The 26,292-nt window shown below is 39.6% G+C and overlaps 1 protein-coding gene across 1 annotated transcript in view; it reads right to left on the reverse strand.

The window, feature by feature from the left end:
• The window catches only part of LOC137334494 (leucine-rich repeat-containing G-protein coupled receptor 4-like), a 134,619-nt gene that overhangs the window by 65,917 nt on the left and 42,410 nt on the right, over positions 1–26,292 (reverse strand). Inside the window, exons 3-5 of the mRNA XM_067999207.1 lie at positions 22,671–22,742; positions 9,597–9,668; positions 9,428–9,508 (exon numbers count right to left, since the gene is read on the reverse strand). Of these exons, the coding sequence (XP_067855308.1) occupies positions 9,428–9,508; positions 9,597–9,668; positions 22,671–22,742 (225 nt within the window). The remainder of the gene's footprint in view (positions 1–9,427; positions 9,509–9,596; positions 9,669–22,670; positions 22,743–26,292) is intronic.

Consider the following 26,292-nt stretch of genomic DNA (forward strand, 5'->3'; position numbering starts at 1 on the left):
TTATTAAGGGGCTGAACCCGTCAACAACGTTTTGAAAAGCTGCCATATAAACATGTGAAAATCTGCAGCTATGTCCAGGCAGCAGCATCACCTCTCAAGTTACAACAGTGACAGTCACTTTTTCTTAAAGCTAGACCTGTTAAAAATCTACTGCTGTCTTCTTGCTTCTCCAGCAGTTGCTTCTTCTGGTCCTTGCTGAAACTGTTTCTCGTAACTTCTATGGATCTTCTTTTCTACCATCTTCCATCCAAATGTTAGCCACTAGCTCTCCTAAAGACACAGCTAACCTTTTCTAAGTTTACTTCTCCAAATTGAATCTTGCAGCATCTAACATCATTCTGTCTTATTTTGTTTCATCACTATTCCCACCATTTATCCTCATTAGGTCTGTCACTCCATGGACTGCAATAAGATCTCTAGTTCTGATGAAATCCTTCCCATCACCATTATGAAGCATGCTTCTGAATTTATCTGGTTATCTCTTCAACTTCTTACTCTCAGTATATCTTTCCTTCACCTTACTCATTTTCATCCCATCCCGAAAAAGGTGATACCTTTTAACCACAGCCGATTGTCCTTGCAACAGTGCTTCCCAAAATTATGGCAGCTCTCAAAATATTCATCACCATGAAAGGTCTGGTCCAACCTAGGATTACCAGGATAGTTTTTAAAATGGCTGTTCTACTAGTGATCTTCTTGACTATGTCATGCATCTCTGGAAATTCTAATTCCAACAGGACTAGACAGACCAGATGCAGGGAGGATGTTCCCAATGGCTGGGGAGTCCAGAACCAGGGGTCACAGTCTCAGGATACAGGGTATGCAATTCAGAAACGAGATGAGGAGAAATTTCTTCACTCAGAGGGTGGTGAAGCGATGGAATTCTCTAGCACAGAAGGCAGTGGAGGTCAAGTCATTAGATGTATTCAAGAAGGAGATAGATAACAGAGACATTATGGGTTGAATTGAGAAATAGGAAAGGATCTAAGACGACAGTGGGAATTGTGTATAGGACCCCTGGCAGCAGCTCTGAAGTGCTAGATTGTATAAATGCAGAGATTAGACAAGCGTGTAAGAAAGGCATAGTGGTCTTAATGGGGGACTTTAACCTTCACATAGATTGGGAAAAGCAGACTAGCAACTGTCAGAAAGGTAGTGAATTTCTTGAGTGTGTCCGGGATAGTTTTCGACAGCAATATGTCCGAGAGGCAACAAGGGGGCAAGCCTTACTAGATTTAGTAATGAGCAATGAACCAGATTTAGTTAACAGCTTAACTGTACGCGAACATCTATCCAATAGCGATCATAACATGATCGAGTTCAATGTAGTGTTTGAAAGGGAAAAAAGAGCGTCAACTGCGAAGATTCTAGACTTGGGTAAGGCCGACTTCAATGGGATGAGACAGAGACAGAGACAGAGACTGGGCAAATCTGTTAATGAGTAAAACGACTGATGATCAGTGGGAAATATTTAAAGAAACATTTAACCTGATACAGAATCGGTTTCTACCCCTGAGGGGCAAGAACTCTACTTGCCATGGTCAACTAAAGAGGTAAGGGACAGTATAAGACGTAGGGAAAGGGCATACAAAAAGGCAAAAAATGGCACAGATCCTGATGAATGGGAAAGATACATCCAGATCAAAGCTAGATCAACAAAGGGTCACAAAACAGATAGTAAGAGCTACAAAAAGAGAGTATGAAATGAAACTTGCAAGGGATATCAAAACCAATACGAAGAACTTTTATAGTTATATTAGGAAAAAGAGGGTGGTCAGGAGCAGTGTTGGCCCCTTAAAAACTGAAAGTGGGGATATTGTCATTGAAAATGGGGAAATGGTGGACATGTTGAACGATTACTTTGCGTCAGTATTTACAGTAGAAAAAGAGGATAGCATGCCGGAAATCCCAAGAAAACTAATGTTGAATTGGGGACAGGGACTCGATAAAATTAACATAAGTAAAGCAACAGTAATGAAGAAAATAATAGCACTAAAGAGTGACAAATCCCCAGGACCAGATGGTTTCCATCCCAGGGTTTTAAAGGAAGTAGGTGAGCACATTGCAGATGCTCTAACTATAATCTTTCAAAGTTCTCTAGATTCAGGATCTGTCCCTCTAGATTGGAAAATTGCACATGTCACTCCGCTTTTTAAGAAAGGAGAGAGAGAGAGGGAAACCAGAGAATTATAGACCAGTTAGCCTAACATCTGTTGTGGGGAAAATGCTGGAGTCTATAATTAAGGATAGGGTGACTGAACACCTCGAGAATTTTCAGTTAATCAGAGAGAGCCAGCATGGATTTGTGAAAGGTAGGTCCTTGGAACAGAGGAGGCTGAAGGGTGATTTGATTGAGGTGATTTGATTGAGGTGTACAAAATTATGAGGAGTCTAGATAGAGTGGATAGGAAGGACCTATTTCCCTAAGCGGAGGGGTAAATAGCCAGGGGGCATAGATTTAAAGTGATTGGTAGAAGGATTAGAATGGAAATGAGGAAAAAATTTTCACCCAGAGGGTGGTGGGGGTCTGGAACTCACTGCCTGAGAGGGTGGTAGAGGCAGAAACCCTCAACTCATTTAAAATTACCCGGATGTGCCTTTCAAGTCTAACCTTTTAACCTTTGATCCCACATCTCCTTCATTCCTCAACCTAACCCTACACACTGCCTCATAAACTGTAATCCATCCGAGAATACTCTACAATATTCTCCCAATATCTCAGCAGTTCTTCTAACATCTCTCGTACGTGCCTAAGCAGAAGAAACGGCTTGTTGACTGATATGCAATCCCTCTCTCACTTATAGCCTCCAATCACTCTCTCTATTACATTTTTTGTCTTTATTTTGTCAATATTAATATGCACAGTGATCTCCAGGACTTTCGTCCTTTGTTCTAATAAGCTGTAAATACACTTTCCAACATTCTCTTCCCCCTTCTTATATCCTTATGGTATTGAAATCACAACCTACTATCCTAACTCATTCTTTCCCATTCCTCAAAGCCCCTTATATCTTAATCTTTCCTTTCTCATACAATCTTTAGGCTTTTAAAAGCCAGGCTTAGTATCAACTAATCACTATTTCCTGAATTGCCTCATCTACTATTTTCAAACTTCGTGGTATCCTGCACTACGGGCCTTGCTCATCACCTTGGTTTCTCAGATTTTCTAAAAAAGAAAGCAGTGAACATAGTTACTGTAACACTGCAGAGATTGTTTCAGGACAGTCTCATTTTTTGCAGTCAAGATCATTTTTTTAAACAGTTAAAATAGATCAGGTAACTACACCGATAAAATATATTTTGGTTTTACAACACAAGCTGATATTGAATTCACCTGTAATATTTTTCTGATGGCGAAGTAAATGACATTTGTTGTTGGTTTTTGTCTCCAGTATCCATTTGTCCCCTCTTTGCCACTTTTTCAAATTCTGGTTTATAGGTGGAACGCAACCTTTCACATGTTGCCCATTCATTCTCCTGGATGTAACTGTAACATTTTCTGGAATGTTCAGTCACATATGTCACTCTTTTATCCTGTGAGTCCTTTTATTATTAATATATTGATATGCAAGGCATCTTGACTTGTCCCAGTTACAACAGATAAATTGTCTTCTCTACATAAATACTACATTTGCATCAATGTCCGACAATGCATTCAGAACAACGGTCAAGTATAATGGTGGTGCACATGTTAAGGTGTGCACCACTAGTATTCTAGTATTGTAGGCTACATACATCAGTATAAGTAAACACTCATTTTAACTGACACATGATGACATTTAATAAAAAACACTTCAATCATATTGACTTTAGTGTAGTGACATACATAAGAACATAAGAACTAGGAGCAGGAGTAGGCCAATCGGCCCCTCGAGCCTGCTCCGCCATTCAATAAGATCATGGCTGATCTGATCCTAACCTCAAATCTAAATTCATGTCCAATTTCCTGCCCGCTCCCCATAACCCCTAATTCCCTTTACTTCTAGAAAACTGTCTATTTCTATTTTAAATTTATTTGATGATGTAGCTTCCACAGCTTCCTGGGGCAGCAAATTCCACAGACCTACTACCCTCTGAGTGAAGAAGTTTCTCCTCATCTCAGTTTTGAAAGAGCAGCCCCTTATTCTAAGATTATGCCCCCTAGTTCTAGTTTCACCCATCCATGGGAACATCCTTACCGCATCCACCCGATCAAGCCCCTTCACAATCTTATATGTTTCAATAAGATCGCCTCTCATTCTTCTGAACTCCAATGAGTAGAGTACGTTAAAACTTGGTTTGAATATTAATTATATGTATGTAAATGCACTACTTGGAATTTGCAGCATGACTAAAACCCTTCACTAATTGTCTCAACTCGTATTTTTAGTTCATAAAAGTTAGTGTTGAGTTAAACTTAGTTAGAATTCTTGAACCAATGGTAACTGCCCAAAGTAGTCTTACTGCTTTAACTGCCTTTGTTCACTTAGCAGTAAATTGATGAAAAGTTACCATCAGTCAAGACATGGCACTCCTCCCATGCATGGTCTGATTAGTGTCTGATAATATGTATACACTTTTTACACTTCTACTCATGTAGCACTTATATACCTAGACATTATTTTTGCCTTGGCAATTGGTGTCCCACAAGATAATACTTGCAACATTTAATTAGCATTGAAATAGGAACTACAGGATCAGAAAAACAAACAATGGTCCATCTAGCTGATTGCAGTACACCCAATCATTTTTGTATTTATTTAATCTACCCTTATTGTGTAAATATTTTCTATCTTTAGCTCTATTAGAGAAAATTTATAGTAATGTTATCAAATACCATTTGTCAGTCATCCTCCTCCATCTTCCTAAATAAGATCCTTAACCAGAATATCCTGCTTCCCCACATAGGGTGATATCTTGAAATTTCTATATATGTATATGCTAACTACAATTCCTTTCTGAAGGTCAATGTGATTTTATGATGGTACGTGGGGAACTTACCTCTGCATAGAGTGGTTCTGAAAGACTTCCTTGGAACTCAACATTGAGACAAATTTGTTCAAGTGCCATTACAATTTTTTTTTAAATTGTTAAATATTGCTTTTAATTTAGTTTGTGAAGTTAACTTTATTAAGTGTGGATTTTAAAGAAAGTAGATTAATCAGCAGCACCTGATTTACAACACACATAATGGATAAGAAATGCCCTCAAAAGATTCGAAGGAAACTACACAGGTCCAGAGTTGCCCAAATAGAACATTTACCATTGATAACCACTGTGTTTCCATTACCTAGCCCAAAAAGTAAATAAATAGATCACTTATTTTGTAGAGTTATCTTCATTCTTTGAACAATTTGTACACCTTAACAGTGAAGCATAGTTTGACAGGTTCTTGGCAGCAATGGGAGTGAATTTCCACAGGGTTTCTCCTGATTGTCTGCTGTAATTTCAGCAGAAGAGTTGTGGAAATGGTGTTTAGACTATTTTTCCAGGGTTCCCGCAGCTTTTCCACCGAAGTAATAGGGAAAAAGCGGAACCACCTCCCCCCCATTATGTGCTCATAAAAATATGATCATTATGATAGGTAATGTCCTAAACACAGGTTGTGCACAACAACACCGGTTCATTTTGGTCTGTAGATAAACTAAAACTTACTCATTGTTAGTCCCAAAAACTAACATCCCTGCAGAGCCTGAGGAATGAGTAGGATCATGATGTGTAGAGGATGCATGTCATTCAAAGAATTAAGAAGCCCCTACAAGATAGGTAATCTATCTTTAATAAGCATCCTCTACATATCGTAGGAACATACAAGAGTACTACAATTGAGGAAGGAGAGGCCCTTCACAGGAAATGCAACATCAGCTACCAGAACAGGCCAAAGAAGTGTGCACAAGTCCAATCTAAACAGTAATATTTAGTATATATGTGTGAAGATTACTACGAGTTGCAGCTTTACAGATATTATCAATTGTAATCGGATTGACGGATGCTGAGGCTGCATCCGTGGAATGAGTGAAATGATCTTTAACACGCTCTCGGGCTTATTCCCTGCAAGATAAAAGCTAGCTTCTCCCTACCACCCAAAGGTTCATAAAGCAAAACTCCAAAATACCTATATAAAGTTATATCCAACATGAAAAATTCTAAACCAGTTTCTATCTTTGGGTCAATAACTGGTTCAGTTGGTAGCACTTTCACTGTGTGTCAGAAGGTTGTGGGTTCAAGGCCCACCCCAGAATATCATCACATAATCTAGGTTGGCACTTCAGTGCAGAACTGAGGGAGCGCTGCATTGTGAGAGGTGGTGTCTTTCAGATGAGATGTTAAACTAAGGCCCTGCCTACCTCTTTAGTGGATGTAAAAGATTCCTGGGCACTTTGGTGAAGAGAAGGACGAAGTTCTCCCGATGTTCTGGCCAACATTCCTTCCTCAACCAACACCACCAACTACAAACTAACTGGTCATTTATCTCATTGCTGTTTGTGGGACCTTGCTGTGTGCAAATTAACTCCCGCATTTGCCTGCAAATTAACTCCCGCATTTGCCTGCAAAAAGTAGTTCATTGGCTGTGAAGCACTCTATGATGTCCTGGGAATGCTATATAAATGAACTTCATATTTTCATGGTTGCTCTTTCTCAAGAACTGTCACATTCTACATAGTATTTGCTTTTCTCTACCTATACTTGTAACCCTTAATTTGATTTCTAATTAGATATTAATCTTGCTCTTTTTAAAAATATGATAACTGACACAGCATCAGCACCTTTATATGGGATCATTCATTATATGTAACCAGTCAATTTAAACTATTATCAACAAGATAACCATGTACTCGGATTTACCTCAAGATGATTTCATTACGAGACAAAACAGGTTATTTTGGCCTTATATAAAGATCATTGGTGAGACCAGAGTTAGAATATTGCGTTCAGTCTTGGGCAGTTCACCTTCAAAAATATATTGATATGTTGTAGAGGGTTCAGTTTGAAGCAGAATGCAGTGGACAACAAGCATTTTTCCACCATTTCAAGGATATTTGTGAAACATACCTCTTCCCAGCCACATTTTTTTTGTTTTCAGTGGAAAGAACTACAAGGATTATTCCATAAATTTGTGGATAGACACTCACAGAACATGTTTTCATTACAGAAAATACATTTGAGAGAAGACATAATCTGACTTCAAAATGCTTTTATTGCCCATCCCAAGTTGTTCTGAGAAGACGGTGGGTCTTCTTGAACTGCTGAGGAGCGGTTTGATACAATTGAGTGGCTCACTCGGCCAATTCAGAAGGCAGTTAAGAGTCAACCATATATAGGCCAGACTGAATAAGGATGACAGGTTTCCTTCCCTAAAGAATATTAATGAACCAGTGGATTTTTACAACAATCTGACAGGTTTATGGTCACTTTTTAATCTTTCGTACTAAGCCTCAAAAAATTATGACTAAGGGGCCCTCATTGAGACATACAAGTCAGTAAAGAATATACAGAAGATAAAACCAGAGCACGACTTTAAGTTAAATTGTGACTGTAGGACAAGGGTAGAGGTTCAAACAAGAGAGAGGCAAAGTAATGATGTCAATACGTTTTTCTTCAAACAAAAAATGATCAACGTGTAGAATGGACTGTTACGTAGGGTAGTGAAGATAAAAACCCTGGAATGATTTAAGCAGACCATACAAAGAGGAACTGTTTTCTTTTCCCAAATAGATGAGCTGAGATGGGCCAAATTTTCTTCCTCGTTTGAATCTACCTTGTGACTCTGTGATCTTGTGAAACCAGCTTTGGATTCAATGGAATGTCCCTGGAGTCCAAATTTTTCTTGCCTGCCACATGGTAACACTGGAGAACACCCATTTCACCCTTTGTTTTCAGACGGATTTGCAAATGACCTTTGAAACATAGGAAGACTATTCAGCCTTCATTCTTTGCTAGCAAGATCTTGGTTTGGGCTCTATTACGTCAAGTGAAACTACAAAGGACTTCTAACCATGCCTAGGCTTGTTGCCAGTGTGACCTAATATGCAATAGCTAGATTTGTCCTTCAAGGTCAAATCTCGGTTTCTCAAAGATTTATTTCAACAAATTGTGACTCCCCAACTGACTCTCCACCTATGTGCCAAATAAAGGACAGAAACTCAAAACTGGCACAAATTATTTATAAAACTGATTATAATTCATTTTAAGTCTAAATTTGATCAAAAATGAACACATGATGTACCTCAATCCATGCTGCTAGAAAAAAAAAAGTTGTGTTCTGTGAATGTGGTATTCCTTTACACTGGGGGTTGGTGGTGAAACATTACAGGTGCAATGCCCTAATGTGACAAGCATAAAAATATATTTAAAGAGACAATAATGTTTAAGAGTCTCCAAATTAAGTGACTGTTTTGGAACATGTCCACTGCAGTGAACTCACTGGAAGATAACAGAAATAAAATAAAATGTTATGATTTCATTTAAATTATAATTATTAAAAATGCATAGGACAGTTTGATCATCACCATTATATCATAAGAGTTGTCTCTTGCCATTCTCTGCAGACATTTTATTTGGTTAGCTGGATATCTGACATGCATAGAAATCCATCATGATGTTTAAGAATCTCCAAACTAAGTGAGTGAGAAGTCCATCCAGACAAAATTTCTGGGGTGCACACATTTTCCCCTTAAGGATACACCAAACTTACCTAAGTCTGGAAAACTTAGGTGCAGCTTGACAAGAGCCAAGGATTAGGGGGGACCTGCATAGTGTGCAGATATACTGCTGGAGTTCAACCAGCTAAAATCGCTTAGCTTACCAGCACCGATCACTGCAAGTTTGCACTGCTTGTCCAACCAGGATTATGTGCAGTAGAGTGGGTATCCCTCCAGGTTCCATTGGTGACCCTGGTTGACTGGCTAATTATCAACAATGCTCTGCACGCTACAGACTTGCCTGTCTTGAGCCTGTCACAGAGGGTTAACTTGGTTTCAAATTTCCATCACTAAGCATGTGATCATGAAGCTATATTGAGCCGAAAGGACCTCTTACTTGCCTTCCCACAAGGAGTGTAGTCTGATTCTCCAGGCACAACTGGCTAAAATTTTAAAAATGTCCTCTGTGTAAATAAACTGTTAAAGTTAGTGAGGCCGTTTCAGAGTCAGATGTTTTGGTTGCAACATGCAAGTCATGGAAATGATGTGAATATTTAACTTAATTACACTATAAAAAGATGAAAATATTTAGGATACAGCTGTAATCAATGTTCAGAAAGGAAACAGCTTTTGTTTAAATTCCTCACCAAACAGCCTGCTGATACTGTCTAGACTCACAAAAGAATGGTCCATTGCACAGAGTACTGGAGGGCTAATGCTGTCTGTGAAACCATACCCTGGGTTGGGTCATTGCTCTTAGGAGGAGATAATTGGAAAAAAGACAAAAAATTCTATAAATTACTTACAAGACTTTCAGGAAGCGTAATCCATGCTTTGTCCTAAAGAGATCCCTCTGTACGGCAAACAACTTGTTGTTGCTTATATCACTTTTGAAAGAAAGGATGCATTTTAATATGTAAAGTCTTTTGTACCATACTATGATTTAATTTTTTTTAATGTTTTAATTAAACTTACATAAGTTCAATTTCTGGAGTAGGCTGGAACATATAATCTGCAATAAACCTAATCTGATTATAAGATAAAAACCTGCGATATAAAAAAAGAAGAACATGAAGGAGTATACAGTTCCATAAAACAGGTGGCCCTTTAGCCCACTGAATAAATAGAACACACCATCAGCAAAAAACATGATTAGCATTTAAACAGTTCCAACACACAACAGGAATTTGAAGAACATAAATGATTGAGATCAGTTTCTCTTCCAGTAGAAGCAGTTCATGAATTCAGGGATGAATAATAAATGGTTCAGAAATAAATATTACATATGGTATGGGCGGCACACTGGGGGAGAGCAGCAATAATAGAAGGGATTTCTTTAAGCCATTCACCGAGTTACTTTATAAGTAATAATATTAACCATCTTCCGAATTCATTCGTCTTTATATATCAAAGGAGGCCAACAATGTGACTGCATATAAACAAGTATGGTGATATCTCTAAGTTAAGTGTGAGCTTATTTATCAAATTTGCTAGGGTTTGGAACGCAGTTGTGATGTTTACTTGCTAAAGTGGAGTTTAGTGGAGCCTACTCCTTTAAGAACACAAAGTGCGCTCCTTCTAATAAAGTCCTCTAAATGGGTACACCTTGAGGTCAATTAGAGACTGAGGTTGGCTATGGAAAATTTCTCTAGATTGGCAGCTGCTGTAAATCCCCTTGGAGAGAGGGCAGATTATCAAGGTCACATAAACGATTAAGAAATTATGGGCTTAACTAATTTTTTTTTAAATGGTTCAGTTATGATTTGTTGATGGCTCAAATATCATATTTATGAAGCAATCAGGAGCAAGTGTGACAGACTTTGCATATGTGATACTTTCAAGTGACAGACACACTATATACAAAACTTTTATTATGTATATTGGGGCAGGTCTCACGTGGCGTCTCTTAAGGCTATTTTGGATCATACCCATTGTGGCAAAATGTAACATTTTGGCCATGGTGTATTTTTATTCTGTCATAGTTAAGACCAAGTTAGCTCAAAGAAGTAGCTGTGTCTAGAGGCTTCACATCTTATTGTGCCACTGTATCCATTCCTAGAGATAAACCAGGATGATATCATTAGATTTTTAATATGCCAATAAAGGTCATTTCCAAAGCCAGTTGGGTTGTCACTAACAGCTGCCTTGCAGATGGTCTATTAAGAATGTAAGAACATAAGAAATAGGAGCAGGAGTAGGCCACATGGCCCCTCGAGCCTGCTCTGCCATTCAATAAGATCCTGGCTGATCTTCTACCTCAACGCCACATTCCTGCCCTATCCCCATATCCCTTGATTCCCTGAGTGTCCAAAAACCTATCGATCTCAGTCTTGAATATACTCAACGACTGAGCATCCACAGCACTCTGGGGTAGAGAATTCCAAAGATTCACATCCCTCCGAGTGAAAACATTTTTTCTCATCTTGGTCCTAAATGACCAACCGCTTATCTTGACTATAACCCCTCGTTCTAGACTCTCCACCCAGGGAAACAGTCTCTCAGCATCTACCCTGTCAAGTCCTCTAAGAATTTTACACGTTTCAATGAGATCACCTCTCATTCTTCTAAACTCCAGAGAATATAGGCCTATGCTACTCAATCTCTCCTCTCAGGATAACCCTCTCAACCCAGGAATCAATCGAGCAAACCTTCATTGCACCCCGCCCCCCCCCACCCACCTCTAACAATGAGTAACTTTCTGTGATTCTGTGTACAAGGACACCCAAATCCCTCTGACTACCAACATTTCTTAGTCTCTCAATTTTAAAAAAATATTCTGCTTTTTTATTCTTCCTACCAAAGTGGATAATTTCACATTTCCCCACATTCCACTCCATCTGCCACCTTCTTGCCCACTCACTTAACCTGTCTATATCCCTTTGCAGACTCTATGTCCTCCTCACAACGTACTTTCTCACCGAGCTTTATATCGTCAGCAAACTTGGATACATTACACTCGGTCCCTTCATATAAGTCATTGATATATATTGTAAACAGCTGAGGCCCGAGCACTGATCCTTGCAGCAACCCACTAGTTACAACCTGCCAACCCAAAAATGACCCGTTTATTCCTACTCTCTGTTTTCTGTCTGTTAACCAGTCCTCAATCCATGCTAATATATTACCCCAAATCCCATGAGCCCTAATCTTGTGTAACAACCTCTTGTGTGGCACCTTATCAGATGCCTCTTGAAAATCCAAATATACTACATCCACTGGTTCCCCCTTATCTACCCTGCTAGTTACACCCTCAAAGAACTCTAATAAGTTTGTCAAACACGATTTCCCTTTCATAAGACCGTGTTGACTCTGCCTAATCATATTATGATTTTCTAAGTGCCCTGTTACTATGTCTTTCATGATAGATTCTAGCATTTTCCCTACTAATGGTGTCAGGCTAACTGGCCTATAGTTCCCTGTTTTCTCTCTCCCTCCTTTCTTGAATAGCGGAGTAACATTTGCTACCTTACAATCCACGGGGACTGTTCTAGAATCTAGGGAATTCTGAAAGATCAAAACCAATGCATCCACTATCTCTGCAGCTACCTTTTTTAAAACCCTAGGATGTAGGCCATCGGGTCCTGGGGATTTGTCGACTTTTAATCCAATTAATTTCTCCAGTACTTTTTCTTTACTAATCCGAATTACTTTAAGTTCCTTACTCTTATTAGACCCTTGGTTCCCCACTATTTCTGGTATGTTTTTTGTGTCTTCTACTGTGAAGACAGATACAAAATAGCTGTTTAATGTGTTGGCCATTTCCTTATTCCCCATTATAACTTCTGTCTCTGCCTCTATGGGACCCACGTTTACTTTTGCTAATCTCTTCCTTTTTACATACTTGTACATACTTACAATCTGTTTTTATATTTCTTGCTAGTTTACTCTCATATTTAATTTTCTCTCTCTTCATTAATTTTATGGTCATCCTTTGCTGATTTCTAATAGCCTCCCAATCCTCAGGCTTACTACTCTTTTTGGCAACATTGTAAGCTTTTCTTTTAATTTAATACTATCCTCGACTTCTCTAGTTAACCACGTTTGGATCACATTTCCTGTGGAGTTTTTATTCCTCAAGGGAATGTATATTCGTTGAGAATTATGAATTATTTCTCTAAATGTTTGTCATTGCTTATCTACTGTCAGACCTTTTAATTTAATTTCCCAATCTACCTTAGCCAAGCTTGCCCCTCATACCAACGTAATTGGCTTTGTTTATATTTAAGGCCTTAAATTTCAGACTTAACAACATCACTCTCAAACTCAATATGAAATTCGATCAAATTATGATCACTCTGCCTCAGAGGATCCTTAACTATAAGATTACTAATTAACTGTGTCTCATTACACAATACTAGATCTAAAATAGCCTGTTCCTTAGTTGGCTCTTCAACATATTGTTCTAGAAAACTATCTCAAATTATGACGAAAAGAATTTGCAATCAGGTGACAAATGGGCTTGGGTCTGACTCCTATTACATGAACACTGCTGACACTCCAGGAATAGTGTAACAAATGTGTAACAGAGAAAGAGAGTGCAATTTTAAAGGCGTGGTATTGTTGCTGCATAAGCGGTCAGACCCTGTCTGGAGTACTCAATGCCAGTTGTGGCCAGTTAATCATCGGAAGGATATTACTGCAATTCAGAGGACAAGGGCATACAACAAAAATAATTCCAGGTATCAAGGATTCAAGTTATGAGACAGTTAAGATAATTGGTCTATTTTAATGAAAAAGAGATTTTGGGGTGATCTTATTGAAGTTTCAATCTTCTGGAGAATCGACAAGATTGCTATGCCCAAATTAATCACTCTAATGAAGGATTGGAATTGCAGAAGATACAAGTTAAGATTTCAGATTTAACTTCCTAATGAGTCCTGGGGCATTACCAGTGTACAGTTCTGTAACTGTCTTTTGAATCTCACTTACCAGAGTTGGAGATTCTAGAGCCTGTGAATCCTCATGCAAGAACCAAGTCAGGATAAAATTAAATTTCTAATTTGGTTGCTTGTAATTTGGAGATGTGCAGTGAAGTGTCGAAGTCTGCAAATTCCAAGGAGATTTGCTGAGCAACTCTTTTTCTGGCATTGCTTAGAGAATGCCATTAAATTCATCAATCAAAAGGAACTTCAAAACCAGGATGGTGTAAATGAAGATCTGAGTTTTAACACATTAGGTAAATGGCTACCAGAGATCCTGCAAATTGCTGATCGAGAAAATAAGTTTAAGTTATTATTCATTGAGATAAAAATAAATCCTAAAAGGGAGGAGCAGAAGCATTTTAGTCTAATATGGAGCTGGAATAACATCCAGAAACATACAAAATACTAAAAAAAATGATAATACTACCCTGGAATAGGTTACGATTACAGAATGGCTACTGAAGTACAGCATTGTTGTAGCCAATGTGTATCAGGATCCAGCTGTTATTACAGCTTTAACATAATCTGATGTTGTTAAATGTTCAAACTAAACAAAAGGAAAATTGAATTTTGCCATCAGCATACATACCTTTCCTCCAATCAACTGATAAATTTAATGGATCATGGAGTTGCACTAATATGCATATATTATCCTACTCTTAGCTAATAAAGGGCAGAGTTTGCTTCAGTTTTGGTTTCTAGTTTATCAGATAATATCCCCAGGTGTTTGAGCCTATATTTCACAATCTTGAAAGAGAGATTAAATTAAATTATGAGGACAGATTTCATCAACTTGGTTTGTATCCCCTCGAGTATAGAAGATTGAGGGTGATTTGTTTGGTGTTTAAAACATTAAAATGATTTGATAGGGTAGATATGGAGAAACTATTTCCTCTGGTGGGGGAATCAAGAGCAAGAGGACATAATCTAATAATTAGAGCTAGGTAATTCAGAAGCAAAATCAGAAAGCACTTTTTCACACAAAGGGTAGTATAAATCTGGAACTCTCTCCCCCAAGGCAGTGGATGCCAAGATATTTTTCTAAATGGTGAAAAGTTCAAAACAGTGGAGGTCCAAAGAAACTTAAGTGTCCATGTACATAGATCATTAAAATGTCATGGACAGGTACAGAAAATAATCAAAAAGGCAAATGGAACGCTGGCCTTTATATCTAGAGGACTAGAATATAAGGGGGTAGAAGTTATGCTACAGCTATATAAAGCCCTGGTTAAACCATATCTGGATTACTGCGTTCAGTTCTGGGCACCTCACCTTAGGAAGGATATACTGGCCTTGGAGGGAGCGCAGCGTAGATTTACTAGAATGATACCTGGACTCCAAGGGTTAAATTACAAGGAGAGATTACACAAACTAGGGTCATATTCCCTGGAATTTAGACAACTGAGGGGTGATTTGATCGAAGATTTCAAGATATTAAGGGGAGCTGATAGAGTAGATAGGGAGAAACTATTTCCGCTGGTCGGGGAGACTAGGACTAAGGGACATAGCCTAAAAATTAGAGCCAGAACTTTCAGGAGTGAAGCTAGGAAACACTTTTACACACAAAGGGTGGTAGAAGTTTGGAACTCTCTTCCACAAATGGCAGTTGATGCGAGCTCAATTGTTAATTTTAAATCTGAGATTGATAATACCTTTGGTTAACAAAAAATTTAAGAGATATGGGGCTGAGGCGGGTATATGGAGTTAGGTCACAGATCAGCCATGATCTCACTGAATGGCGGAAGAGGCTCGAGGGGCTAATTGGCCTACTCCTGTTCCTATGTAACTTGTGAATGATCTGTTCCAATTTCCCAGGTTTTTGAGCTGCCAAGTGGCCACCCCTTTGGAAATAATCACAAGAAAGGATCTTTGACAGTCTCTATCCAGTATATTGATTTAATCCATGATTTCTCTTAGAACTGGAGTTCATCTGTAGAATTTCTGTCTTCATCATTAATATGTTATGGTGCAGATTGCCCAAAGAACCAGTTGAAGTGTGGTTGCATCCAATTTCTCAGAAAACGTTCTTCAAGACAAGTATAAATAGAAGGGATATATGAAGACTCATCAGATTCAATATTTATCCTATAGCATATTCATTGATATGATGCATGACTGATACAGTTGGGAGTTCGTGATGAATGAGACTGTACTTTTATTATGGGTGTTTCAGGAGTCATAGATCCCAGAATTTTATATAAATTTCAGTTCCAGCTGCTCTGTCTCCCTCTGATCCCAAGTGCCAGCTCCTGTTTCTCAGCCTTCCTCTTCCCTCTAAATACTAGCTCCCACTGCTCTCTGGGGTGAACTGCAAGTTTGCAAATTAGCAAAAAGTTGCACAGATACGAGCAAGTATAAACCAGAAATTACAGAAACAGGAGGATGAGAACGTCTGGAGGAGATACTCCGGGCAAACCTTATTCAATGTGGTAGAAAGACTTATTAAAAGCATACTGCAAAGAAATAATTCCAAAAAAAGAGCCCTAGTGCCAGAGCTTTTCCAGAGGATAAAAACTTTCCATTCTGAGTTTTGGAATCACCAAATTACATTGCTATTTGACAATCTACATTAAGTACAATGATACTGGACTGGCTGTAGTGCCCAAACAGAATGCTGCATATAGTTTATTCTTGTAACAAGATTTTAATCTTATATTATAAAATCATTCAGCAATTTGAACTAGGGCCTTCTTTTTCCTTTTGTCTATGAGTGAAAGGTTCCATATCTAAACCTCGGGCAGTCAGCACAAAGCAAAGAAATCACTGGATTGGGGGTAATATTCTGGCATGGGTGGAGGATTGGTTATCTAACAGGAAGCAGAGAGTTGGGATAAATGGTTCATTCTCGGACTGGCAACCAGTAGCCAGTGGTGTTCCGCAGGGGTCGGTGCTGGGTCCCCAACTCTTTACAATCTATATTAACGATTTGGAGGAGGGGACCGAGTGTAACATATCAAAGTTTGCAGATGATACAAAGATGGGAGGGAAAGTAGAGAGTGAGGAGGACATAAAAAACCTACAAGGGGATATAGACAGGCTGGGTGAGTGGGCGGAGATTTGGCAGATGCAATACAATATTGGAAAATGTGAGGTTATGCACTTTGGCAGGAAAAATCAGAGAGCAAGTTATTATCTTAATGGCAAGAAACTGGAAAGTACTGCAGTACAAAGGGATCTGGGGGTCCTAGTGCAAGAAAATCAAAAAGTTAGTATGCAGGTGCAGCAGGTGATCAAGAAGGCCAATGGAATGTTGGCTTTTATTGCTAGGGGGATAGAATATAAAAACAGGGAGGTATTGCTGCAGTTATATAAGGTATTGGTGAGACCGCACCTGGAATACTGCATACAGTTTTGGTCTCCATACTTAAGAAAAGACATAATTGCTCTCGAGGCAGTACAAAGAAGGTACACTCGGTTAATCCCGGGGATGAGGGGGCGGACAAATGAGGAGAGGTTGAGTAGATTGGGACTCTACTCATTGGAGTTCAGAAGAATGAGAGGCGATCTTATTGAAACATATAAGATTGTGAAGGGGCTTGATCGGGTGGATGCGGTAAGGATGTTCCCAAGGATGGGTGAAACTAGAACTGGTGGGCATAATCTTAGAATAAGGGGCTGCTCTTTCAAAACTGAGATGAGGAGAAACTTCTTCACTCAGAGGGTAGTAGGTCTGTGGAATTTGCTGCCCCAGGAAGCTGTGGAAGCTACATCATTAAATAAATTTAAAACAGAAATAGACAGTTTCCTAAAAGTAAAGGGAATTAGGGGTTACGGGGAGCGGGCAGGAAATTGGACATGAATTTAGATTTGAGGTTAGGATCAGATCAGCCATGATCTTATTGAATGGCGGAGCAGGCTCGAGGGGCTGATTGGCCTACTCCTGCTCCTATTTCTTATGTTCTTATGTAAAGAAACAATATCAATATCAATTGATTACAAATATAAAAAAGGTTATTTCAAATCTTTATAACTCATTGTTAAGGCCATGTTTGGAATACTGTGTGAAGTTTTATTCACCTTATCTGCAAAAGTACATAGACGCATTGAGGAGGGTTCAAAGAAAAATGGCAAGGATGTTCCTGGACTCAAAATTCTAAATTGTAAGGATAGATGACAGAACTGAAATTTTCAATGTAGGAAAAAAAAGGTTGGGAGACAACATGATACAGGTCTTTAAATGAAGAAAAGGCTGGATACAGATGCAAACAGATTTTTTTTCCTTAACTGGAGGTCATAAATACACATTAGTCAAAAATCATGCAGGACTCAAAGTTCATAGAATTTTCTTCTCCAGAGTGGTTAATGTATGGAATTTAATTCCATCAAAGTTAGTGCAACATCCAATGATTGTTTTTAAAAAAGAGGTAGCTAATTATCTGGCTAGAAATGGGATTTAAGGTTATGTAGAATTTACAGCACAGAAACAGGCCATTCGGCCCAACAGTTCTATGCTGATGTATATGCTCCACACAAGCCTTCTCCCACCTTACTTCATCTAACCCTATCAACATATCCTTTTATTCCTTTTTCCCTCATGTAGTTATCCAACTTCCCCTTAAGTAAATCCATGCTATTCACCCCAGCCACTCCATTTGGTAGCGAGTTCCACATTCTCACCACTAGCATATACGCCTAAAGATAAATTTAGGCATATATGATTAAATAATTGTTGGAGCATAAAGAAGCACATTCTGCAGGACATGGAAATATTATCTGGAGACAGTTCAAAGATTTACATTGAGTTACGTCGAAACTACAGCACAGAAACAAGCCACTCAGCCCAATTCATCTATGCCGGCATTTATGCTCCACACGAGCCTCCTTCCTCCCTACTTCATCAAACCCTATCAGGATATCCTTCTATTCCTTTCTCCCTCTTGGGCTTATCTAACTTCCCCTTAAGTGCATCTATGCTATTTACCTCAACTACTCCTTGTGGTAGCAGGTTCCACATTCTTACCACTCTTTGGGCAAAGACGTTTCTCCTGAATTCCCTATTGGATTTATTTGCGACTATTTTATATTTATGACCTCTAGTTTTGGACTCCCCCACAAGTGGAAACATTTTTTCTACATCCACCCTATCAAACCCTATTATCATCTTAAAGACCTCTATCAAGTCACCCCTCAGCCTCTCTTTTCTAGAGAAAAAAGTCTGTTCAGCCTTTCTTGATAAGGATATCCTCTCAGTTCTGGTATCAATTGGGCTGAACAGGCTGGGGCTCTTTTCTCTGGAAAACAAAAGGCTGAGGGGTGACCTGATAGAGATATTTCTTAGAAGTATTACTTCCGTTTAATTACCTGTCTTAGGAAATATAAATAAGTTAAAAAGAAACCATAAAAATGGAAAATTGTACATGGTCCATTAGAAGCAATGGACTGAGTGGTCTTTTCTTATTCCACACCTTCTTACCAAGGACAGTAAGAAGTGTCAGCAGTATGCACCCCACAGCTGGTACTACATGAGAGGATTCACAATGCTACAGTGTAAGTTCGGCAACTGCACAAAATGTACAAGTTCTTTCTGTCTCCTCTCTCTTCTGTAAAATCTCCAACAGTCTCTGCATTTTGTTTACACCTGTTCATTCATTGATTTACGTGGTTCTTATCTTTTTTAAAGGCCAGGGCACACAGCAGGATGGCAACCAATATATGTTAGATTGAGGCAGGTACCTTAATTGGGCAAGGAGGGGGCAGAGTTGGGTGTACAAGAGAACTTAAAGGATGGGTATTGGAGTGGAAGAACAGGCCAGGTGGGATGACCTGGGGCCAGAGATGCACCAGTCTGAAACACCCACATTGGTCTCATTTTTCCCCAGATCACACTAAGTTGTATAACCAGCCGTGGCCACGACCTTTCCCTCCTCTTGCTGGTTGACAGGTATGACAGGTGTAAGAGGGATAAATATGTAGAAAATATAAATACATGGCTCACCTTTGTCTCTCTCCCCGACTCTTTTCTTCCCTCCCCCTTCACTCTGCCGGGTCTCTCCCAACCTGTTGGAAAGATCTTGCTCACAACCTTTCTCAAAATAGGATATCTCTCTATTCTCTCTCTCTCTCTCAAACTATACCCCTCAACAAGCTCTCTCCTCCTTTAAACTGAATCTTTCTCTATTCCCATCTCTCCTCCTCTCACTCAGTGGGGTCCCTCTCCCATCCCATTACCCTCAACAGGGTCTTTTACCTCTCATCTGGATCACTGCTTTGCCTCGTCCCTCCATGCTTTCAAACACATTCTTTGACCGTGTTTTCACACACCACAACCCTAAACATTTATTTTTCCCTTTCTGTTTTGTCCTCAATGTAAAGTGCTCCGAGATGTCTTCATGCATATAAGCAGTATAGAAATGCAGGTTGTCGTCAGCAACATGTCTCTCCCAATCACCCTCCCCTTAACAACATCTCTCCCACCTCAACAGCATCTGTCTCTCTCATGCTCCCTTCATCAACTCCCTCTCTCCCCCAACTAAAAAAAAAATCTAAAATACCCATGTGTTCTTTCTTTAAATTTTGAATATAGCCCTATTTGCAATTAACCAATTTAAATATGCAGAATTATTTGCACTCTTTTAATAAATTACTTCCTAAAGTCTCATTTAAATTTCTACATTTTGAATCCCAAAGCTGGTAATGAAATTAAATCTTAAATCACAAAAACATTATTTTTTTTAAAAGGAGCTGATTATTTTAATGAATAATTCTGAAACTGAAATAAACTAGAGCAATACAATTTTAAATTTTGATGACAAAATATTCATCCTTGTTTGCAACTTACATTTTGTCCCAACCCACATCCTCTTTCGACTCTGTACATTCTCCCCCTCCGCTCCACCATTGGCGGCAGAGCCTTCAGCCATCATCACCTCGCACTCCCAAATTCTCTTCTTAAACCTCTTCACCTTGCTCCTTCTCTCCCAGCCTTCAAATGCTTTATCAAAACCTATCTGACTACCCTTTTTGTCACCTCCCCAAGTCAGACTCAGTTTCCTTTGCCCCTGAGAAGCACCTTGGAATGCACTGTTAAAGACACTATACAAGTGTAAGGAGGTATATAAATGTTGAATGTACTGATTGGATCAAATTAGGAGAGCAAAGACTTGGACCTCGCTGTGACTTCCAGTTATTTATTTTTTTTAAAAGACAGATTACAGCAAGGAACAAGATTGCAGAACTGGAGGAGCCACTGCTGAGGGAACTGAGACTGGACCCTGGCACCTGGAAGCTAGTGTAAGGCCAAGGGACAATCATTCGGTCAGCGTAATTTATTTTGCTTTGTATGATTTCTCACATAGATAGTAGTAAGGGGAAAAAGAATAGAATATATAGAAAGAAAAAGCAGATCGTTTATGTAAGCTTTCAGTGTTCACTTCACCGAGCACCAACTGTTTTCTGCAATCTGATTAGTAGTTAAGTGACAGAAACCAATCTGATTACATAAAGGCAACAATGAAAGGGCCACAAATCAATCTATCTTTTTATTACTTATTATTATATACTTAATATGACAAGCATAATACAGCCACTGCCTAATGCAGTTATATAATGTACAGAAAAGGAGTTACACCATCAGCAGTAACTTGCTGACATTTTGCTGACAACAATGGTGGGCCCATTCTACTCTACTTTGTTGCTGAGTTCAGTATATTCTGGAACTACATAAGGAATAGAAATACTTCTACGAAAAATATTCACACTGGACATTATCTTCCGGCTGAAAGATACAGATACAGCCCAAGCCCATATGTCTTTAAGATTATGAAAGGGTTTTATTGGGTAGGCATAGAGAGGATGTTTCCACTTCTGGAGGAGACCAAAACTAGGGGCCATAAATATAAGATAGTCACTAATAAATCCAATAGGGAATTCAGGAGGAACTTCTTTACCCAGAGAATGGTAAGAATGTGGAACTCACTGCCACAAATAGTAGCTGAGGTGAATAACATAGATGCATTTAAGGGGAATCTAGATAAACACATGAGGGAGAAAGGAATAGAAGGTTATGCTGATTGGGCTAGATGAAGAGGGGGGAGGAGGCTCGTGTGGAGCATAAACACCGGCATGGACCAGTTTGGGCCAAATGGCCTGTTTCTGTGCTGTACGTTCTATGTAATCAATGTAACATTATAATGTGCTATATTTCACTACTGAGATCTGATTATACTGCTACAAAACATTTACTTTTATTCTTAAAATATTGAAAGTGCATCTAAATGATGAGATGAGCTCAATGTACTGAATTGTCCTTTTTTATTCATACATTCTTGAAAATTATTTTGTTTTTGAATTTTTGCACGTAACAATGTCGAGGATTTCAGGTGATGGAGAGTGGAACAGTTTCTCATTTATAGCCGCTATTGTCTGCATCAAGAATGGCCAGATGTTTCCCACGCACTGCTGCAACAATGTACCTTAGCCGCAATATCATACAACTATTGCAGCAGTGTGAATTTTCTATTTCACATCCCAACTATCATAGTGACCTTTTGAGTGAAACTACCAATTTAGTGCTAATTGGTTTTGAATTATTGGTAGTTTTGTCCTCTGGACTTATGCTTACTAGGAACTTGATTGAAACTTGCCAAATGTAAAATTCTTTTGTTACAGCTCATGTTGAACTTTCTAAGAATTTTACTCAGGACTTTTACAGCCAGCACTTTCACCCCACCAGTCTGTGCTGGATTTGTACCAGGTCACAGAGGTGAAATCTCAAACACACTACCAGCAAACCACCATTGTTCATAGATTCTTCTGACGGTATTACAGATAGATTTTCTACTCTATTTTCATCTTTACTCCTCATTTAGCATTTCAGTTCTATACTATCTCTTGCAACTAGGAAATCATGCAACCCCAAGCTTTGTCCACTCAATTACTATTAATGCTAATCGATAGTTAACTGACAGGAGTTAACTTGCAGAATAGCAAGACAATGTAGCTTTTTTTCCCCGAGGTGCAACAATCTACTACAATGAGATATTTGGGCGAGAAATTATGAAATTTATCTTACCCGTAGCAAGCAGCTTTAAGTAACACGGGCAGCTATCCTCATCTTGTTGGAAAACAAAAGCCATAAATCACTAAACCCACGATGCATCAAAAGCAGTAAGTAAAGTTTGAAACTTACAAGTATTTCAAATGTGGGAGACCTTCAAAGGTTTCCGGAATCAGATCCGTTAAACGATTCCCCTTTAAATTTCTGAAAGTTAATACATTTTACAATGAGCTTCATGCTGTCTAATAGGATGGTTTTTAATCATGCTAAAAAGTACTAAAACTCACCTGTGGCAGTCACAGAGGTACTGTATTAACTTTTAGCTCCACAAAACTACTTTTGTCACAACAGCTTGCAAGAGGTAAAGTGAAAGGGTAAGTTAATTGAAGGATGGGTCAAAGAGGGAAACACCTAAATTCTGTGAACCAGGTTCCATTGATACAGAGCTCCTGAGAAATGCTTTCATACTACTTTTTTTTAGATGTCTGGCATTTACTCCTGGAGCTGGAAAGACCAACACCAGAAATTTAATCGGGGATGCTCCTAAGTAACTGCTGTAACTTGGGCAAAAGATACAAACGTAACCCCGGATGCACACGTAACCCCAGATGCACATGTAAACAGGGTTTCTGCCCATCTTCTGCCAAAGTTACATTGGCCGATCGGAAGAACACTGAGGAAATTCCGTGCGCGGATCTTTGCACTGGATTCCTTATCGCAGAGGATAAATATAGTTTGTCAGCAATCAGATGCCTTATACAGTCAACTACCTCATGTTTTTGAGATAAGACCCTTGCAGGGATAGAGACTATATTATGGCCAGCAGTAATGTGTGATAAATGACCCTGCACTTGAGACTGATTGGAGAACTTGCAAGTGACACAATCACAGGAGCTTTGGCCAGCCTCACAAGGTTGACACATTTCTCATTACTGATAGTTATATATTTTTTTTAACCGCATCTTCAAACCAAGCTGGCCGAGTTGTGAATGACATAGCTGCCTGACTGGGCTAGCAGCGGGTGCTGAGAGAACCAACACGAGCAAATAATCTACTTGATCTTTGTCCTCACCAATCTACTTGTCATAGACACATCTGTTGGTGACAGCACTGGCAGGAGTAACCACCACACAATGAGAACCAAATCTCGTCTTCAAAATGAGGACACCTTCCATCATGTTAATCTCACTCCTCATTCCACATCTCACAACCTCACTCCTCCATCACCATCAAGACGGATGACCAAACCTGATTCAATGAGAAATGTAGAATAGCATGCTCGGAGCAGCATCAGCCATACCTGAAAATGAGGTGCAACCTGGTATAGCTGCAAGACAGGACTAAATGCATGCTAAACAGCAAAAGCAACATGCTATAGACAGAACTAAATGATCCCACGACCAATGGATCAGGTCAAAGCTCTGCAGCCCTGCCACATGTGAATGACAGTAGACAATTAAGCAACTAACAAGAGGAGGAGGCTTCATGAACCACGCATCCTCAATGATGGCAAAGCCCAGCACTTAAGTGCAAAACATAAAGCTGAAGCGCTTGCAACCATCTACAGCCAGAAGTGCCGAGTGGACGATGCTTCTCAGCCACTTCTTCCGTCTCCGTCAGAAATGTCAGTCTTCAACCAATTCGATTCATTCCACATAGCTTCAAGAAAGGCTGTGTGCACTGGATACAGCAAAGGCTACTGGCCCTGACAACAGCGAGTTACATCAAAACTACAGCAAGATACAGGTCATTCGGCCCAACTGGTCTATGCTGGCGTTTATGCTCCACATGAGCCTCTTCCCTCCCAACTTCATCTAACCCTATCAGCATAACCTTCTATTCCTTTCTCCCTTATGTGCTTATCTAGCTTCCCCTTAAATGCATCTATGATTGCACATTCCACATTCTTTGGGTAAAGAAGTTTCTCCTAAGTTCCTTATTGGATTTATTAGCGACCATTTTAGATTTATGACCTCACATACATAGTGACAAAAGGCACACTTTTAGAAATGACAAAATGGAAAATCTATATAATCCAAAAGTAAAACAGCAGGGCATATCAAATGCAAGGGGGGGAATTCATCAACTGCAATCACAGTTCACCTCTCCATAAAATTAAGCCACCCGTTTAAAAAGTTATATTAAAAAGAGCTGTTGTCCAACACATGATTAAGAAGTCTCTAATATATCCCAACTGTAGTGCTGAAGACCTGTGCTCTAGAACAAACAATGCCCTAGCTATGCTGTTCCAGTACAGCTACAACACTAACATCTACCTGAGAATGTGAAATTTGCCCAGTTATGTCCTGTTCACAAAATGCAGGAGAAATCCAAACCTGCCAATTACTGCTATATCAACCTACTCCCAATCATCAGCGAAGTGATGGAAGGAGTCGTCAACAGTGCTATCTAGCGGCACTTACTTATCAATAAGCTGCCCACCGCTCCTACATTTGGGTTCCACCATGAGCAATCAACTCCAGACCTCATTACAGCCTTTGTCCAAACATGGAGACAAGAGCTGAATTCCAAAATTGAGTTGAGAGTGACTGCCCTTGACATCAAGGCAGCATTTGAACAAGTAAGGCACCAAGGAACCCAAGTAAAGCTGAAGTCAATGGGGACCGGGGGGAAAGCTTTCCAGTGGCTGGAGTCATACCTGGCACAAAGGAAGATGGTTGTGGTTGTTGGAGGCAATCATCTCAGCCCCAGGACATCATTGCAGGAGTTCCTCAGGACAGCATCCGACACCCAAGTATCTTCAGCTGCTTCACTAATGACCTTCCCTCCATTATAAGGTCAGAAGTGGGACTGTTTGCTGATGATTACAGTGTTTAGCTCCATTCATGATTCCTCAGATAATGAAGCTGTCCATATCTGCATGCAGCAAGGCATGAACAACTTCCAGGCTTGGGCTGATAAGTGGCAAGTAATATTCACGCCACACAAGTGCCAGGCAACATTCATCTCCTGCAAGGGAGTGCCTAACCACCTCCGCTTGGCATTTAATGGCACTACCATTGTCAAGTCCTGCACAATCAACGGCCTGAGGATCATCATTGGTCAGAAATTCAACTGGACTAGCCACATAAATGCTAAGTCTACTACAGCAGGGCAGAGGCTGGATATGCGGTGGCGTATGGCTCACCTCCTAACTCCCCAAAGCCTCTCCACCACCTACAAGGCACAAGTCAGGAGTGTGATAGGATACTCGCCACTTGCCTGGACTGGTACAACTGCAACAATACTCAAGAAACTCAACATGATCCAACAGAAAGCAGTCCACTTGATCAGCACCTCATCCACTAGACTAATCATCCTCCCCCTCAACCACCAACGTACTGTGGCTGCAGTGTGTACTCTCTACAGGATGCACTGCAGTAACTCACCGAGTCTTCTTCAGCAACACCTCCCAAACCTGCTACCTCCACCACCTAGAAGGACAGGTGCATGGGAACACCATCTGCTCCAAGTTCCCCTCCAAATCACACACCACCCTGACATGTAAATATATCGCCATTCCTTCATCATCGCTGGGTCAAAATCCTGGAACTCCCTATCTAACAGCATTGTGAGAGCACCTTCACCACACAACTGCAGCCACCATCTTCTCAAGGCAACTAGGGATGGGCAATAAATGTCGACCTTGCCAAGAATACCCACATCCTGCGAATAACTATTTAAAAAATCATTTAAAAACAGGTTCATGGGGTTGTTTGGTACATTTTGTGCACCTCAAAGCAAAAGATTTTAG

Source organism: Heptranchias perlo, chromosome 2, assembly GCF_035084215.1.
Source record: "Heptranchias perlo isolate sHepPer1 chromosome 2, sHepPer1.hap1, whole genome shotgun sequence".
Taxonomy (NCBI): domain Eukaryota; kingdom Metazoa; phylum Chordata; class Chondrichthyes; order Hexanchiformes; family Hexanchidae; genus Heptranchias; species Heptranchias perlo.